This window comes from Eubalaena glacialis, chromosome 15 (genome assembly GCF_028564815.1).
Source record: "Eubalaena glacialis isolate mEubGla1 chromosome 15, mEubGla1.1.hap2.+ XY, whole genome shotgun sequence".
NCBI lineage: Eukaryota > Metazoa > Chordata > Mammalia > Artiodactyla > Balaenidae > Eubalaena > Eubalaena glacialis.
In genome coordinates, this window is record NC_083730.1 from 24,611,168 (window position 1) to 24,629,863 (window position 18,696).

Consider the following 18,696-nt stretch of genomic DNA (forward strand, 5'->3'; position numbering starts at 1 on the left):
AGTAGAGAAAAGCTTTACTCACAAGGCAGCCAAACGAGGAGATGAATCTCAAATCCACCTCCCAAAGATAGGTGTTAGGAATATTTATGGGATAAAGAGGCAGGATGGTCTGAGGCATGGGGAAAGGTGATTGGAAATAAGAAAAGCGAGGTAATCAGTGATCTGTGCAAGTGTAGTCAAGCTTCATGGTTCTTCATAGGACACATGTTCAAAAACTGGCAGTGTTAGCATGTTCTGAGGGTGGAGTTTTTGGCCCTCTGACGTTAAAAGGTCATCATGCAGGTCCAGTTAGATGGTCGGTAGTCTCAACCGGTCTGAATCGGGCAAGAACTAGCTCCAAGTTCCTGAAAAACAACTTAAGCAACCGTTACTACAGTGATCCTTATGTCAGGGGTGTTATATATAAGGAAGCTAGTGGGAGTTTAGTTTAAAATCAACTAAGAGCAAACTAAAAGCAAGTGAGGCAGGTTAAATTTGGTGGGCCTACCTGAGTAGGCCGTTTCACTACTAAGGGAGAAGCACGTCCATGCCAATGGGAACCAGGGTTTTTTCTCTCCCCAGGGGTCTCATGACTATTATTCCTCACAAATCATTAACCATCTACGTCAGCAAAAGGCATTCTTCGAATTTTCATATCACATTAAGGCAAGGGTAAAAGTTGATAGAGAACTTCTCTGGCGCCAGTGCATTCCTTCTGAGTAGGCTAAAGCTCCGTCACAGAGAAAGGGGAGGGGGGTAGGACTGTGGGCCTATGATGGAACTGAAAAAATGGAGTCAGTGTGGTTCAGCCACACAGCATCTTTGGCTAACTTAATGTAAAATGTCAGTGCCATTTTGATGTTTGATCCTTTGTCTCAAAGATGTACATAACCGTGGCTTCCATTTCTAATAGATGGAACAGTCCTCAGAGTTTTCCAAAACACTGTCTTTCAGATTATAATCCTTAAGTCGGCTCAAATAAAATTTCCTATTTCTTCTTTAGATCGACTATTGATTACTTTTTCCTTGACAGGAGGAACGGTAGAGCACAGGCGCGACCAAGGTAACAGGTGCGGGAAGAGTGTTCTGGCACGCCCCCAGCCTTCTCCGCTCCTCCCTCCCAGTTACTCCTTGTGGAGATCGCCAACCAAACAGAGACCAGGACCAACCCCAATCCCCCTCCCCCCCTTAGGTTGGGACTGGAGAACGCAGGCGAGAACGAGATGGGCGGAGGGGCGCGAAGCGAGGTGCGCAGGCGCTACAAGTCTCCGATGAGGCGCGAGCCTGAGTGGGACGTCGGCGCGCAAGCGCAGCAGGTCCCTTCAAAAGGGGCACGCTCCTGAACCGGACTCAACACGCAGGCGTGGAGTCTTCCCCGCTAAGGGCTTGCGCAGGCGGGATATTAGCGCGCAGGCGTCCCGCCAGGGGGCGGAGCCCGAGAGTTGGGCGGCGGATATCCGGTTCCTGGAGCAACGAACGGCGGCGGCGGCGGCGGAGACAGCTACGGCTTCGGAGGAAGCGGCTGCGGAGGAGGAAGACGAGGAGCTGGGCAAGGCGAGAGCCACAGGCGGGACCCTCGCTATGGGTCAGCGGACCTAGAGCGGTGGAAGGTACCGGCCGGGAGCCGAGCTGGTGAGACAGTCGTGGGGGTGGAAATGGAGACCGCTCAGGCGGAGAATGGGGAAGAATTGAGGCTCAGAACGCTGACGGAGAGCAATGAAGGGCCCTCAGGCCGATGAGTGGGAGGAATGGCGGCGTCGGAATATTGAAGGGGAGTAATGGGGGAATTTAGGGGGAGGACGAGGAGGAATGGGCTCAGAAGACTGACAGGTGGAAGTGTCGGGATCTTGGACGAGGACGGAGAGGAATAGGGGAGGATCCGAACGCTGAGGGCAGATAGCGGGGCCTCTCAGGTTAAGGAGAGAGAAATGGGGGTTCAGAACGCTCAAGGGGAGAAATTAGGGGCTCTCAGGCTGATGACGGGGAGGAATGCGTTGGAATGCTGAAAGGGAGGCACGGGGGTCTCATATGGAGGACGATGAAAAATAGGGGGTCAGAGCGCTGACAGTTAGGGATGGCATGATCCTGGCTGAAGAGGAGAGGAATGGGATGGGGGGGATTCAAACGCGGAAGGGAGAAGTCAGGGTGTCTCAAGCTGATGGGAGGATGAGGACGCTGAAGGGAACTTTTTAGCTGCAGAAGAGCGGAATAGGGAGGTTTGGGGGCTTGGGAAGAAATTGTGGCTTAGAGCACAGACAGAGGGAAAATAAGGTGGGCGAGGCTGTCAAGGATATGGAGGAGCTGGGGGCTCTGTGGCAGAGGACACAGAGGAAGTCGAGGCAATAATACTGAGGTAGCAGGATAAGAGGACAGCAGGCAGGGAAGGAATGGGAGCGTTAAAAGACTGAAAGAGAGAAATTAGTGACTCCTGGGTCAAGAAAGGGAATGAATGGGAGGTTAGGATACTGAGGGAGAGTTTGGGACCTGGGTCTGATGAGGAGTCGTATGGGGGCCTCTTGCGCTGAGGATGGGAGGACTGAGGTGTCTCAAGCTGAGGCTGGGGAGGAATCGGGGATTAGGACGCTGAGAGTGAGGAATGCATTGAGGATGGGGACCCTTAGGTTGAGGATGGGGCTACCAGGTCAAGAAGCGGGGGGGAATGACAAGCTCCTGGGCCCAAGACAGGGAAGAATGGAGTGGGGATGGGGGTTTTCTCTTCCTTATATTGGCCAGTTGCTTGTGGCAGGTTCTAGATCTTAAACAAGCATTAATAGATCTGTGGGTGTGTGTGGCCTGGGGCACAACATGTTCCTCCCTAGAGCCTCAGTTTCTCCCACTGCCCCCTCCATGTTGCAGGCCGCTGCTCCTTCTTGTGGCCCCCATGGCTGAGGACTGGCTGGACTGCCCGGCCCTGGGCCCTGGCTGGAAGCGCCGTGAGGTCTTTCGCAAGTCAGGTGCCACCTGTGGACGCTCAGACACCTATTACCAGAGGTACTGGGTGGGTTTTGGACAGAGTCAGGGGTTAGGGCTGAGCCTGGTTAGGCAGGGTGAAATCAGGGGGTGGGGTTAAATTATGCATATACAGTTGATCCTTATTATTTGCAGATTCCATGTTTGCAAATTTGCTTTTACTAAAATTTGTTTGTACCCCCGAAGTCATACTCACTGTGCTTTCATGGTCATTTGTGGATATGCACAGAGCAGCAAAAAATAAGTCACCTGATGCATGTGTTCCCAGCCGAGGTTGTACGAGGCTTTCTTATTTTAGCTTTTGTACTGTAAACAAGTATCCTTTTTGAGGTCTACTTAGTGTTCTGTTTTTTGCATTTTTGTACTTTTTAATGGTGATTTTGCTGTTTGTAGTTGCCCCCAAGTGTAGTGTTGAAGTGCTGTCCAGTGTTCTAAGTGCAAGAAGTCGGTGATGTGCAATATGCAGAAAATACATATTAAATAAGCTTTGTTCAGGCATGAGTTGCAGTGCTGTTGGCTGTGAGTTCAATGTTAATAAATCAAAAAGGCAGTATATCTAGAAAAAGAAGAGGAAGTTTGCCAATTAGTACATGAGGCTGCTCCAGAAAGTGCTAAAGTAACATCTATAGTATCTGATGAAGCTAAGGAAAAGGTGGAAAAGTGGCTAAATTTGCGGAACCGTGAGATGATGATTAAAGTGTAGTAGACAGCGTTGTGAGGCTGAAAGCAAAGGACATTGACAGTCGTGTTACCCAGGGTTATGAAAATGTTAAGCCTGTCTCAGCTAGTGCTGGCTGGCTCACACGTTTCAGAAGGTGATACATCATGAAAAGTGTTAAATTTGCAAGTGAGGCAGGTTCTGCAGATAAGAGACTGTGGAAGAATTTAAAAAACACCTGATAAGTGTTATACAGGAAAAGGGTTATGTAGAAGAGTAGGTTTTCAGTGCTGATGAGACTGGCTTATTTTACATCGACAAAGGAACCTATGTAACACAGATGGCTTCCAAAGCTCCTGGCTTTAAATCATTCAAAGGCCATGCAGTTAATTATTTGTAAGAGGACTGTATTAAGCAGGGTGTCTTTAAACAGAAACACACATAAAACAAGGTTACATACTGATCAGTTGACAAAATGTGACCAGAGGCTTACAGGAACCTAACCTGTAGTTCCATTAGGAGCAGTGGTTCTGTACTCACTAATTCAGTGTTCAAGGTGACTTTATAGCACAGATTACTGTGAATAATGAGAATTGACTGTAAATAAATGAAAATACATTTTTATAAACAAGTTACATTTAAGGATTTAAGGTCTTTTAGAATATGTTAGTGATATAGTTATTAAATTTTCTAAACTTTTTTTGTATGTAAGTTGTTGTTTCCTTGGAGGAATATAGTAAAATTGTACCTACAATTACATTTATTTATATGTTTATAAGTAAACATATGGTGTTTTTAAAATGTTTATGTTTATTTATATCAGTTGTACGTTTATCCACATATTTACAATTTTTATAAAACTTTCAAAATTTATAAATATAAGTGCAATGATCAAGAACTGAAAAGGCCAGAGATTTTACCCTAATTAAGGCAAGATAGCAAGTGAATGTGTTGCAGTTTTGTGGATGCTAGTAGGAGATATGAGGCTTCTGGTTCAGAGATGAAAGACAGTTTATTACTCACAGCATTAGCAGTATCCAGTATGTCATCGTTATTGTGCCAGTTCCCCAAATGGCAATTCCCACAGGGTGACATGAAGAGGGTAATTAATTAGCACCTACACATGCACTGGGTTGTGTTGTAGGAAAGGAACCTTGAGCTTAAGGAATCCAGTCTTTTATAATGTTAGGACAGTAAGGATGCCTTCCCTTTGCTCTGGAAGGACACCCTATTTCTTATCTTCCAAGGCTGATGCTGTACACACATCCTTGAAAAGATAGTTCATAACGAAGGATAGTCAGTGCTGCTCTTGAAAGACATGTAGAAATGTGAGAGACCTGTGGAACATTGTCTCCCAACATCAGTTACTTATACTTTGTTTTGTATGTAGTTGCATTTATTTGTTTACATATGTATTTGTATGTATATCTATATGTACACTTATTTATATGTGTACAGTTGACCCTTGAACAATGTAGGGATTAGGGGTGCCAATCCCCTGTGCAGTCGAAAATCCACATATAACTTTTGATTCCTTAAAAACTTAACTACTGGGGACTTCCCTGGCGGTCCAGTGGTTAAGACTCTGCACTTCCACTGCAGGGGCATGGGTTCGATCCCTGGTGGGGGAACTAAGATCCTGAGTGCCATGTGGCGCGGCAAAAAAAAACAAAAAAACAAAAAAATTAACTACTAATAGCCTACTGTTGACTGGAAGCCTTACCGATGACATAAATAGTTACGTATTTTGTATGTTGTATATATTATATACTGTATTCTTACAGTAAAATAAGCTAGAGAAGAGATTAAGAAAATCATAAGGGAGTTCCCTGGTGGCCTAGTGGTTAGGATTCTGGGCTTTCACTGCTGTGGCCTGAGTTCAATCCCTGGTCGGGGAACTGAGATCCTGCAAGCCATGCGGCGCAGCCAAAAACAAAAAATCATAAGGAAGAAAAAGTTCATTTACTGTTCAAATACAGTACTGTACTGTATTTATCAATACCATAAGTTTACATCATTTGTTTACAAGATGAATTGCTTGTCTGTCAGTAGCTACATCAATATTGTCTTATATGATACAAAACATTGTAGATATTATACATATTACTAATACCAGACATCAAAAATGAAAAGATAATTGAAAAATTTACGTTTATTTACAGGTATAACAATTCATGCATTGATAACTAAGAAGGAGCAATATGATTGCTTTATGGTAGGGTTCTATAATTGACACGATTGCTTCATGGATTGCTTCATGGTAGCCTCACCTGTACACTAATGAATGAATTGTAAAATTTTTATGGCATACAGTATTACAATCATATTCATAATACAGTATTGGGAACATTGTTACATTTTTAAAAACCACTTACCTGTGATGATAGGCAGTTTCCCTGATTACCAGAGAGAGAGGCATACCGTATGGTAATGTAATTCTTTGAAAGCAAAGTTATAAAACAGTAAGAAAACTAACACGTTATTAAGTTTATATTAAATATCACTCACCTTATGCCTGTGTAAGTATAGGCAATCCACTTCAAGTCTCGCACAGGTGAATACTTGGGCGATGATGATGATGACATGGAAATGTCTCATACAGTTCTTGCCGTACAGTTGTTAGGTTTTCACACAAAGATACTCACGCACAAACACGATAGGTAAGTATTAACTGTACAGCCTGTTGATTATTTATTGTTCGTTAAGTGGAAGTGGATCATCATAAAGGTCTTCATCTTTGTCGTCTTCATGTTGAGTAGGCTGAGGAGGAAGAGAAAGAGGAGGGGTTTGGTCTTGCTGAGGAGGGTGGCAGAGGCAGAAGGAGAAGGTGGAAGGGAAGGCAGGAGGGCCAGAACACTTGGTGTAACTTTACAGAAGTACGTTGTAATTTCTGTCTGACTTTTTTGCTTTTTACTTTTCCAAAAATGTTTCTACACAGTGCCAATCTTTCTTCCACTGTTTGCTTTAGTTTCAGTGTCCATATCATAGAAGGGTCCGTGTTGTAAAATAAGTCAAAGTAGTCTTGAATATCAGAACCCTTCTGCTAGATTGTTTAATGTCAGTTTTTTTCTGGCACTCCTTTTTCTTCGTCTTCTTCCTCATCATCTGGCACTGGTTCGGCAGCATTCATCTCCATCAAGTCGTCTTGTGTTAATTCCTCTGGTGTGGTGTCTGATAGCTCTTGAATCCAAGATCCATGTCTTGAAACCCTTCTTCCCCTCCCCCCTTTTTGCCGTATCCACAATCTCTTTCATGATATCCTTTATTGACTTGGTCGTAAATTCTGGGAAGTCATGCACAACATCTGGACACAGTTTTCTCCAGCAGCAGTTATTGTTTTGGGCTTGATGACTTTCACAGCCTTTTCTATAACGATGGCATCTTCAGTGGTGTAATCTTTCCAGACTTTCATGATGTTCTGTCTATGAAGGTTCTCTTCCATAGTGTTGACAGTCTTTTCTATAGAGTACTGTGTGTAATGAGCCTTAAAGGTCCTTATGACCCCCTGATCTAGAGGCTGAATTAGAGACATTGTGTTTGGGGCAGGTAGACCACTTCGCCGCCTTTGGTGTTGAATTCATGGGGTTCTGGGTGGGCAGGGGCGTGGTCCAATATCAAAAGAACTTTAAAGGCTGTCCCTTACTGGCAGGGTACTTCCTGACTTCAGGGACAGAGCATCAATGGAACCAATAAAAAAAAGGGTTCTCGCTGTCCAGGCCTTCTTGTACAACCAAAAGACTGGCAGCTGGGGTCTATCTTTTCCCTTCAAGGCTCTAGGGTTAGCAACTTTATAGATAAGGGCAGTCCTGATTATAAACCTGACTGCATTTGCACAAAACAGTAGGGTTAGCCTGTCCCTTCCAGCCTTAAATCGTGTTGCTCACTTCTCTTTCTTACTAATAAATGTCGTTTCTGGCATTTTTTTTTTTTGCAGAATAGGGCACTTTCATCTGCATTAAAAACTTGTTCAGGCAGGTATCCTTTCTTCTCAGTGATTTTCTTAATGGCGTCTGGGAACTTGTCTGCTGCCTCTTGGTTGGCAGAACCCGCTTCTCCTGTTATCTTGACATTTTTAAAGCCAAACCTCTTTCTACAATTATCAAACCATCCTTTGCTGGCATTAGATTCTCTGGCTTTAGAGCCTTCACCTTCCTTTTGCTTTAAGCTGTCATTACGATGACTTCATTTTTTCTGGAATTATATTGGAATTTATAGGTATGGCTTTCTTATAGCAATCCTGCATCCACATAAGAGCTGCATTTTCAGTGCAAGATAAAAAGGTATTCTGCAAAAAGTACAAGGTTTTCGAGCTACTGGCGTAGCTGCAGCGACGGCTTCATGAATTTCCTTTTTTTTTTTTTTTTTTTTAACAATAGTCCTTACAACTGGATTCATTAATCTTGAATTGGAGGGCAACCACAGCTGCAGATCTCAATCTACGGTACATGTCAAGCAATTCGGCTTTTTCTTGTAATGTCATGACTTTTCTCTGCTTCTTGGGAGCACTTCCAGCATCACTAGTTACACTTTGTTATGGGTCCCATGGTGTTATTCAGGGTTTACGGTATTGCGCTAAACGCGATGAAAATGACATGAGAACCACCGCAAGGGGTCACTTTCTACTATGATGAGCAATTTACTGGAGAAACAGACTGCTCGCTCGGAGATGATTAGCCTTCCATGGCATTTTAAGCAGGTATTCGCAACACTTGAGCTCACTGCAGTAGCAACAGGAGGTGGCTGTTAGATGATTATAGTAGTATAATATGTACTACAGTTAATTTTATGCAGTTATGGTATAATACTGCATCTTTATGTTTGTTTACATTTCTCTTGACTGCGAATGGTACCACATATGGTCTTTAAGTGTTTGTGTGATGAATAAGTTTTGATAAGTTTAAACTTTTTATAATAGACTTATGTATATTTTACGGTGGTAAAAGATAAAATAGACTAGTATCTACATATATTTTATGCATTCATGACACACCTAACTTTTTCTTAATTTTTTCAATATTTCTAGGCTACATGGTTCATTGTTTTTTTAAATAGTTACAAATCTCCAAAAAATTTTCCAGTATATTTATTGAAAAAAATCTATGTATAAGTGGACCTGCACAGTTTAAACCTGTGTTGTTCAAGGGCCAGCTATATTTGAAACATTTGTTTGTGTCTTATATAAGTTTTCTTTATTTGTCTGTGTATTTAATATGTAGTGCTAACACAGTTACATTATTTAATGTATTTGTGTTCCTATTTGTGTTTATTTTCACTTACATAGAATACCACTAGTAGCACACATTATAAATACATGCATATCTGTTTACAGTTGTATGACTTATTGCTGTTGGTATACTTGCTGGTATTTATACGCCTTTTATCTTCCTGCTGCTGTTCAGGGTTATTTGGGGTAGTTACTTGGTCGGGGCTCATAGGCTGATCCCAGGCTGCCTCCTGTATCCCACCTGCTCTGCAGGCCTATTCACCGGCCTAGTGGGAGGGTTGTGTGGGTGGAGTGGCAGTGGCTCCGCCTAGGTACCAACCCGTCCTGTCCCACCCCCAGCCCCACAGGAGACAGGATCCGAAGCAAAGTTGAGCTGACCCGATACCTGGGCCCTGCGTGCGATCTCACCCTCTTCGACTTCAAACAAGGCATCCTGTGCTATCCAGCCCCCAAGGTACTGTACAGTGTGCGATACCCAGGCAGGAGTGGCTGAGCCATCTAACACCCACCCGCTGACTTACATCTTCCTGCCCTTGCTCTTATCTCCAGGCCCATTCCTTGGCCATCCCCAGCAGGAAGCGGAAGAAGCCTTCGAGGCCAGCCAAGGCTCAGAAACGTCAGGTTGGACCTCCGAAGAGCGAAGTCAGGAAGGAGGCCCCAAGGGATGAGACCAAGGCTGATGCTGACACAGCCCCAGCTTCGCTTCCTGCGCCTGGGTGAGTGTCGGCCTCAAGTGAGCCAGGTCCACGAGGGCTGTGGTTGGGGGTGCACTCGGCCCCACACCCATGTTTCCCATCCCAGGTGCTGTGAGAACTGTGGAATCAGCTTTTCAGGGGATGGAACCCGACGGCAGCGGCTCAAGACTCTGTGCAAGGACTGCCGAGGTGAGTGGCCCCTGGGGCACTGGGAGGTAGAGCCGGAGCAGGCTTGGCGTCAGGCTAGGACACAGGTGTCTGGCTGGAGATTGAATGGTAGGTGTCAGGGCGGAGGCAGTCATGAGGTCAGGTATCTGATGCTCCCTTTACATTTCTCTTCTACTCTCTCCCTCCCTGCAGCACAGAGAATTGCTTTCAACCGGGAGCAGAGGATGTTTAAGGTAAGCACGACCTGCTTCCTCCTCACAAGTGTGCGGTGGGAGCAGGATGTGATAGGGGCTGGTGAGAGTCCGAAGGAACAGTGATGGATCCACAGGGTGTCAGAGTCATTTTGTAGGGAGCTAGGTACAGTCAGCCGACAGTAATGGGAGTTAATCAGTAGACACAGTGACGAGGTTCACAGGGGAACAGTAGACATCGTTACGGCCTCAGTGATGGTGGCTAATCAGTAGTCATCAGACAGTGATGAGACAAACGGGGGACGAGCAGACGTGATGATGGGGGCCAATGTGGGGTCAGCAGACACACGAGGGGCAGTGCTCCTGGAGCCACTCTACCTGGACCTGTGACCTTGCCCCGCCCATTCCTGGCAGCGTGTGGGCTGCGGGGAGTGTGCGGCCTGCCAGGTAACGGAAGACTGTGGGGCCTGCTCCACCTGCCTTCTGCAGTTGCCCCATGATGTGGCCTCGGGGCTGTTCTGCAAGTGTGAGCGAAGACGGTGCCTCCGGATTGTGGAAAGGGTGAGTCGGGCAGGTGGGGTGGGCCCGAGGCTCACCTGCACTCCTGACCCTCATAGTCCTGGCCCCATGCGTCACACCTCCGGCCCCCCACAGAGCCGAGGGTGTGGAGTGTGCCGGGGCTGTCAGACCCGAGAGGACTGTGGCCGTTGTCGAGTCTGCCTTCGCCCTCCCCGCCCTGGTCTCAGGCGCCAGTGGAGGTGCGTCCAGCGGCGTTGCCTGCGGGTGAGTCAGGCTGGAGGGGCCGGCGCTGGTGGGCCACGGCAGAGCTCATTCTACTGTTACAGCTGCCGCTGCTTCCTCCCAGCCTGGCCTTGCCCACCTCATGTCTTCTTTTCTCCCCCGTCCCGTGCTCACCTCCTCGGCCCCACCTGCCCCTGTCTGCCAGCACCTTGCACACCGCCTCCGCCGCCACCATCAGCGATGTCAACGACGCCCTCCCCTAGCTGTGGCTCCCCCTGCTGTGAGTGCCCCGGCCCACCCTCTGCCTGCCTGTCCCACATGCATGCTTTCTGCACACCTCGGGGGAGGCAGGTGGTCCTGTGTCTGCCTGGTGCCACCAAGCCTAAACTGTCCTTCTGGCTTTCTCTCAGGGTAAACACGGCCGCCGCAGGGGAGGCTGCGACTCCAAGGTGGCTCCCCGGCGGCGCCCCCCCCGAACCCAGCCACTGCCTGCACTTCCGCCCTCGCAGCCTCCAGAGTCTCCAGAGCTGGTGAGGCCCTGGTGGGCAGGGGGAAGGCACAACCGTAACCTCACCCACTACCTGCCCTGACCCCACCCCATTTGCCTCTGCAGCACCCCAGAGCCCTGGCCCCCTCGCCACCTGCTGAATTCATCTATTACTGTGTAGACGAGGACGAGCTAGTGAGTGGCCTCACCCTACCTGGACAAGCCTAGACTCTCCCAGGGCACTTGGTTAACCCCAAAGAAGCAGATGCTGCCATGGGCCTAATAAGGGAATAGTAAGGCACAGTGATGGGTGCTAGTGTGGGATGAGCAGACAGTGGGGTAGGCACTAATACGGGATCAACAGGTGCAGTGACAGTACCTAATGTCGGATGAACCAGCACTCTGGTGGGACTAATAGAGGAAAAGCTGGCACGGTGACTGAAGTTCACGCAGGATGAGCGGATGTTGCAGGTGCAGTGATGGGAGCTAAAGGAGTGTCAGCAAAATCCTGCTGGAGGCGGGGGTCCAAGACATTGTCTTGGTAGCCAGTGGGGGACTAGCAGATAGAGCGATGGATACCGTGCTGGAGCAGCCACAGTCCTCGTGGTATCACGGGCCGTCCGGTACAGTGATGCTGCCTGGTGCCGGACTAGCAGACACTGAGGTGTGACCAGTGGGGAGTCAGGCTAAGACCAGTGTCCAGCCAGTTCCCTCCAGTGGGGCTAGTGGAGGAGTAACAGGAGCAGCATTGTGATTGTCCTAGTGACAGCGTCCCCCGTCCCTCTGCTCCCCAGCAGCCTTACACGAACCGTCGGCAGAACCGCAAGTGTGGGGCCTGTGCAGCCTGCCTGCGGCGGATGGACTGTGGCCACTGCGACTTCTGCTGTGATAAGCCCAAATTCGGGGGCAGCAACCAGAAGCGCCAGAAGTGTCGTTGGCGCCAGTGCCTGCAGTTTGCTATGGTGGGTGCAGCAGGATGGGTCAGGTGGGCGGGACGAACAGTGTCAGGCCCCCCCCCCCCCCCCCCGCGCCTGAGAGGGATGGGCCGGCCTGGTAGGTGGGTGGGGACCCGCCAGATGGGTCCTGCCGCTTCGGAGCGGTGGGTGGGGCAAGGGGTTCGGCCAGCAATTAGCAGATATTCTGCTGGGATAAATGAGGAATCTGGGTGGCACTGGCATTGCCAACAGGAGACTAGCAGGCTCAGTGACGAGGGGCTCATATCTAAGGAGACTGTGCTGGGATTAACGGGGGCGGGGGAAGCGGAGTCACAGGCACATTGATCAGGGCAGGGTAGTGTGGTTGGCCATTGTACCCAGCAGCCGTAACACCCCATCTCTCCTCACAGAAGCGGCTGCTGCCAAGTGTCTGGGCAGGGTCCGAGGATGGCGCCGGGCCACCCGCACCTTACCCGCGTCGAAAGAGGCCTGGCTCTGCTCGAAGGCCCCGTCTGGGTCAGACCTCGAAGCTTCCCTTGGCCACGCCCATGGCCCAACCAGACCGTGCCCGGACTCCAGTGAAGCAGGAAGCAGGCAGCGGCTTTGTGCTGCCCCCGCCTGGCACCGACCTCGTGTTCTTACGGGAGGGTGCAAGCAGTCCCGTGCAGGTGCCTGGCCCAGCTCCAGCTTCCACAGCAGCTCTGTTACAGGTGAGGGTCCCACCTTATCCTGCCCTTCCCGACCCCACCCAGCCTCGTGTGGGGAAGCTGGGACCAAGTCTGCTGCCATCCTCCTTCACGCAGGAGGCCCAGTGCCCTGGCCTGAGTTGGGTCGTGGCCTTACCCCAGGTGAAGCAAGAGAAGGCGGATGCCCAGGAAGACTGGACACCGGGCACAGCCATCCTGACTTCTCCTGTATTGCTGCCCGGCTGCCCCAGCAAGGTGGGGGTCAGTGATGGGTGGTCTGTGAGCAGAGTGATGGTGAGCCATGATGGTGGTTCTTTGAGCAAAGTAATAGGTGTGCTGATTACAGCCTCTCACAGAATTATCCCGCCTGTCTGACAGATGCCCCACCCTCCCCAGGCAACTAGTTTTGCCTGCTTTGCTGCCCAGCTAACAGAAGAATGGAAATCTGTGAGGAATGGGAAAGGTTTGTAGGCAGAGAGATGGTTTTTCTGTGCTCAAATATGACAGAAGTGGGATTGTCAGCACAGTGACAGGTTGGCTGATAGAGACACTTTCCTCAGGCCAGCCCTACCCTTCTGACAACTGCCCGTTTTCCACCTCTCCCAGGCAGTAGACCCAGGCCTGCCACCTGTGAAGCAAGAGCCACCTGACCCTGAGGAGGACAAGGAGGAGGAGAACAAGGATGACTCCACCTCTGACTTGGCCCCAGAGGAGGAGGCAGGAGGGGCTGGCACGCCCGTGGTCAGTGCTGGGGGCACCTCACTCTTCCTGACCCTGCTTTAGCCCCACTAGCCATGTTGACCCTGATGTTAATTCTTCCCCAGATCACGGAGATTTTCAGCCTGGGTGGAACCCGCCTCCGGGACACAGCAGTCTGGTTGCCAAGGTGTGCCCCGCACAGGGAGGGGTGGGGGTGGGATTGGGTGGGGTGCCGGTCAGATGTGGGCCCTGAGTCTTGAAAGTACACTCAGCGTTTTGGCATGGTGTAGTGGGAGGTGAAGGCCCCACACCACTGCTCTGGTCACAGTCAGTGACGGGGTATGTACAGGACCTTAGAGATTTCTCCTGAGGTCCAGGTCAGGGCTGTTCTTGAGGAGGGTTACGGGAGGTGATGGGGGGAGAGGATTTGGTGACCTGTGGTGAGATTTGAAAGAAAAAGAAAAGGAAAGCCTTGTCCCCATATCCCTAAGAAAATCCACAGAGGTCAGGCTTAATATATAAATTCTTATTCAGAGACTTATCATTCGGGGTCTTGAAGGCCTGTGGAGTCTCCAAAAGATGAATGGGTGGGCTGGGCAATGGTGGGTGGGCAGGAGATCTGGGTCCTAAGATGGCTTTGTGATCTGGGTCCACATACAACTGGAGTATCCTCTGTGGACGGGGTTAGGCTGTGTTTCTTGAGCCTTTCCAGAGCCCGTTGAGGTCATTTACTGTTTCAGCTGCTGCACAGGACTGTCCCTGCAGGCGTGGCAGTAGAAGGCAGGATAGGTGCCTGTAAGGACTGGGACGTTGGGAGGAGGACAGGGGCATGCTGCCTCCTGCAGAACTGCTGACAGCCCTGAACAGAGCCCCAGACACAGGCAACATAAACCTGTTGGCCTAAACGCCTGGATTCCTTTGTTCCTGCAAACTAGTGTCTGCAGGCCAGAGACTCCTCCACCTGCACCTGGGCAAGTACTGAGGTACTGATTGCAGCCCTTCTGGGTACACTGCAGTGTGGCAGATACAGCGGTGAATCAATGACCCTGGAAGGCTTATCCTTCAGGAGACACAGGATTTCTGCCTTCAGGGAGCTTATAATCCAACTGGGGAGACTTACTTCCCCTATGCATGAAGTCATTACATATTACCAGAGAAGGTAATGATGTGCTTGATGTGCTACATTGTCTGTAATGGAAGATTTTAGAAGAGAGAAGGGAAAATTAAGGGGAAATGGAAGAGTAGGGAATGGTTTGTGATGCTCCATTTTGCACATAGGGAACCTCATTCAACATACAGACCTGCTCCCTCTTCTCTAGGTCCAAGGACCTTAAAAAACCTGGAGCTAGAAAGCAGTAGACTGGAGGCTTCTGCAGACTGTAGGACTCAAGGTGATATTTACAGACCGACTTTATGAGAGACAACACTGATCTGCTCAGAGGCTGGACCATAGATGGATTGCCAGGGCTTGTGTGGGAGTCAGTAGGAACTGGGAAAACCTACCACCAAACCAGAGGAGCAGGCCTGTTCAGTACTTTGAGCTTATAGAGGAAGTAAGCAGAAAAGGAAGGAAAAGAGTAGAAAGTTGGTGCATCTGCTCCAACCGGTGCAAATCCCAAGAGCCTGAGTGTGATAAGAAGTGTGGATATTAAGGATTGGGGAGTTGGGATGGGAGAGCGGATGTAATTAAAGCCACCTTCAGCCTAAACAAGCCGTCATCATAAATAATTTTAAATGCATTTGGATGAGACCTGGCCGTGTCTCTAAACATTTCCTCAGGGAGACAGCAGTTGGGAATGTAATGTGAATAAATGAGGAAAGGAACTGCTATTTGGTGAGTTCCTCCCATGGACCTAGTTTAGTCCTCAGAAACATCTTTCTAGAAAGGCATTGGTTTTGCCCATTTTTGCAGACGGGAAAACTGAGATGCAGAGAAACTACATAACTTGTCCAGTGTTGAACAGCTAATATTGATAGAGCCTAGAATCAGACCCAGGTTGTAAAAGCCTTGTCCTAAGTTAAGCCACTAAACTGTAAACTATAACCTATATCCAATAGTGTGTAATAATGTTATATTAATGGAAGTTTCCAGTGACCTTGAAGACAAGGTGGATTACTCTAAGCGTTGTAACAAACCGCTTAACACTGCTGCCCTTAGGGTGGTTTAGGGAGCACCAAGGCATTGTGGATGGTGCCACCTTATCAGAGCACCCGTGCCTCCTGAGACTGGGTTCTTCCCAGGCCTTGGGTGCTGCATAGGATCCCTCAAACCCAAAAGGGCATCTTTCCCTATTGACGCTGCTTGTTACCGTCACTCCCCGTCCTCGGCCAAAGCAGTCTTCAGAAGTAAAGCTCCTGGCCTGGCTCATCATTCCTCACAACTCGAATCCCCTGTCCCTTGGTGACCTTTGTGCTTGGTTTCTGCTCTCAGCCCCTATCTACTAGGAGTCTGAGTTCCTGCTTCATGTCCTGCCTAAGGGCCAGTCTTGGCTCAGCCCTGCCTCACTTTCCAATTCTGCATAAAGTGCCAAGAAGATTAGACCTGTGATTCATTACTTAGTTAGCTTTACAGTGCCAGGACTGAGTGCATGCCTCCCTCAAATTTTGTAGCCTATGTGCTTCGCTTGCCTTACTCTAGTCCCAGCCCTGCAGGTTTAGATAATTCAGATGTAGATTAAACTTTTCTCTAGTTTAACTCATTATATAGCCCTCTGCCACCCTCCTCTGCTCCTTCCTTTGCCTCACCCTGCCTACTTCAGCCAGAGGCAAGACTGGATAATTTTCTTGATACTGTTTTGCTCCCCCCTCCCCCCGCCAGGATCCAACCACTCAACCCTAGTATTCTAGTGGTATTTTGACAGTGAAGTCCTAAGTGAAATTTATTTGAATAGCATTCTGATTCATGAGATAAGAGTCTGGTTATTGTGTGTATGAGGATACAGTCAGAAAAGCAGCACCACTAATATAAAGATTTTATGTATATATGTACATATAAGTATGTATATCATGTTAAAAGATTTATTGTAGGGATTTGACCTTATGCAGTTGTGGGAGCTGGTTGAACAGTCTCTGTAAGGCTGTTGTTTTTACATCTAATGCTGGAGCTTGAAGTCTGCAGGGCAGGCAATCGGGAAGGGAAGATGGATGTAAAGAGTGGGAGACCGAGGAGACACTGGCGCCACCGAGCACGAGCTGGAAACCACGCGGATGGCCCGGAACCCATGTCAGCCTCTCACCACCTCCAACTTCGATGACGTGGGTTTCCTGCAGAAGAAGCTGGTGCCCTTCATCACAGAGTTAAATGTGCATCTGGGCCAGGAATTAGAGAAGCCGAAGGAAGATCCTGGGGAAGGTGGAGCAGCTGCAGGCCTGGCTGCGGGCCTGACTGCTGCCCCATACCAACGAGGTGAGCCAGCAGATAAATGACATGTGTGAACTGCAACAGTGCCTGGTGCCCCTGCACCAACCTTCCGAGTGTGCTGCTGCTTCACTTCTGCCCTCCAGTTATCACGCAAAATGTCTCTTGTGGCCCATCCTAACCGGAAGCGTACGGGGAAGGGAGTACTGGGAAACGTAGCCTAGTCAAGGTGACACGTTACAAAGCCACCCTGCCATGAATCAGCTCCCAAGGGTCTCACTACTCAACTGAGGATAAAGGATAACTTGATAAAGCTGCGTTGCTGAAAATGCAAAGCTGAAGACCATGGATTTCATGGTGACCCCAGCAAGTACAGAAATTCTGTCAAGCCCACCCAGAAAAAACTTGCTGGTCTCGGCTATTTTTGTGTCATTCAAGTATTGAGAACCTGGCCCATGGTAGGCACTGTACTTAATACTGGGATTCAGGAATGAAAAAGATATAGTCCATGCAGTTTTATTAAATACATCAGTATGTATTTACAAATGGTGAATGGATTTCCAACTTTATCGTGGAATTTAATGGTGAAAATGCAGAATTCAGGAAACTGTTGGAAGGACAGCCCTTGCGTGAACCTTGTTGGGGCACAATAGGCATTGGAAATAATATAAATAGTTTCTATCTCTATGCTGTTCTATTTTAAAATTATTTTTAAATGATTTTTATTGTCCCGTTTACTGATTTATACACTTAGTGTTTCTTTTGGGAGTGTCTTTATGGTGCTTAAGTGTTGATTGACTGCCTCTGAGAAAGTGGTATAGCGGGTGGCAAGATCAAGGTCAGGTTCTGTCCATGGACCTTGGGTGAATCACTTCTCTTAGGCCTCCCAGGAGGTTGAGACTTGGTTGAAAGCCTTGTCTCACTGGGCTTGGCGCCTGGCCCGGCCCCTCCACCCACTGAATAGGCCCGCCACGGGGCTCTGGCGCCCAGACCGTGGTCCTCCCACCAGGGCTCGGGAGACGCTGCCTCTCACCCGCCTGCCTGGGCGGCCCTGGGGCGTGGCCTCCGCTGGGTCCAGGCTTCTGTTCCCAAGCCGAGCCGGCACGGTGGGAAGCCGAATCCCCTCTTCACAAAGTGGCTCAACAGGTAAAACCGAAGCGGAATTAAATTACGGGACACGCCCAGGGTGAGGGCGCGGCAAGATGAGCTCAGGACCAACGCTGGGATGTTCAGGGCAGCCGGGTATTGCCAAGGGTCCGCTTCCCCTGTCTGTCGCTGAAAACTCCAGGCTGTAGACCTCGGAGGTCACCGACGGGCGCCCAAGGATCTCAGTGGCTTTTACCAAACCCCGCTTCTAGGCCGAGGGGTTTTCGTCGCCTCTCTTGCCCAAGGGTGTGGTGTCAGGGTGCTTCCACCCAGACCAGCCGGCGGGCCAGGCACCCGTGGGAATCGAAGATCAAGGAACTGGCCCTCAGGACCCCGTCCAGGGAACGGAGACGACCATCTAATTTCTTTCTTTTTTGTTTGTTTCAGGCTACGTAAACTCTTAGCAGTAAATGAAAATGAGTATTTTACCGAACTGCAATTGAAAGAAGAAACTTTATAGGAGATAAAAGACAAAATGAGAGAATTACTAAGAGAAATTTTGAAAGAGAAGAGAGACACTGTTTTGTGGCTGGAAGCCTGAACCAGCAATTCAGGAAATGGAGTCCAAACCTAGAAACATACCGCCTACAAAATCTGAAGTGGGCAGATTACAAATGATTAAGCAATGCTAATTTACCGTAAATTGCGGTCTTAAGATGGGATGCACAGTACTAGTTGTACTTTGGTTAATACACGTCAGTGACCGACTAGGTGCTGATTTTTTTTTGTGTTGTAATGATAGTTCTATGTTCACCCCCA

The 18,696-nt window shown here is 48.8% G+C and overlaps 1 protein-coding gene across 37 annotated transcripts; it reads left to right on the forward strand.

Annotated features, from left to right (window-relative positions):
• The first annotated feature begins 1,415 nt into the window (after positions 1–1,415).
• Positions 1,416–18,645, forward strand: MBD1 (methyl-CpG binding domain protein 1). Of its 37 annotated transcripts, XM_061169281.1 has the most exons (18): positions 1,529–1,611; positions 2,836–2,970; positions 9,171–9,285; positions 9,381–9,547; positions 9,633–9,715; positions 9,887–9,927; positions 10,300–10,446; positions 10,540–10,668; positions 10,832–10,906; positions 11,037–11,156; positions 11,240–11,308; positions 11,908–12,075; positions 12,459–12,758; positions 12,852–12,989; positions 13,341–13,475; positions 13,559–13,620; positions 14,753–14,824; positions 16,545–16,562. In XM_061169281.1, the coding sequence occupies exons 2-17, from the start codon at positions 2,861–2,863 to the stop codon at positions 14,790–14,792; spliced, it is 1,899 nt and encodes a 632-aa protein (XP_061025264.1). In that variant the 5' UTR covers positions 1,529–1,611; positions 2,836–2,860; the 3' UTR covers positions 14,793–14,824; positions 16,545–16,562. The 37 variants fall into 37 exon arrangements, 36 of the variants coding, with proteins under 36 accessions (XP_061025286.1, XP_061025275.1, XP_061025284.1 ...); XM_061169303.1 differs by lacking the exon at positions 16,545–16,562 and having other exon boundaries at positions 1,416–1,611; positions 14,753–15,186; XR_009697328.1 differs by lacking the exon at positions 14,753–14,824 and adding an exon at positions 18,325–18,401 and having other exon boundaries at positions 10,300–10,668; positions 16,545–16,839.
• Positions 18,646–18,696: the final 51 nt, after the last annotated feature.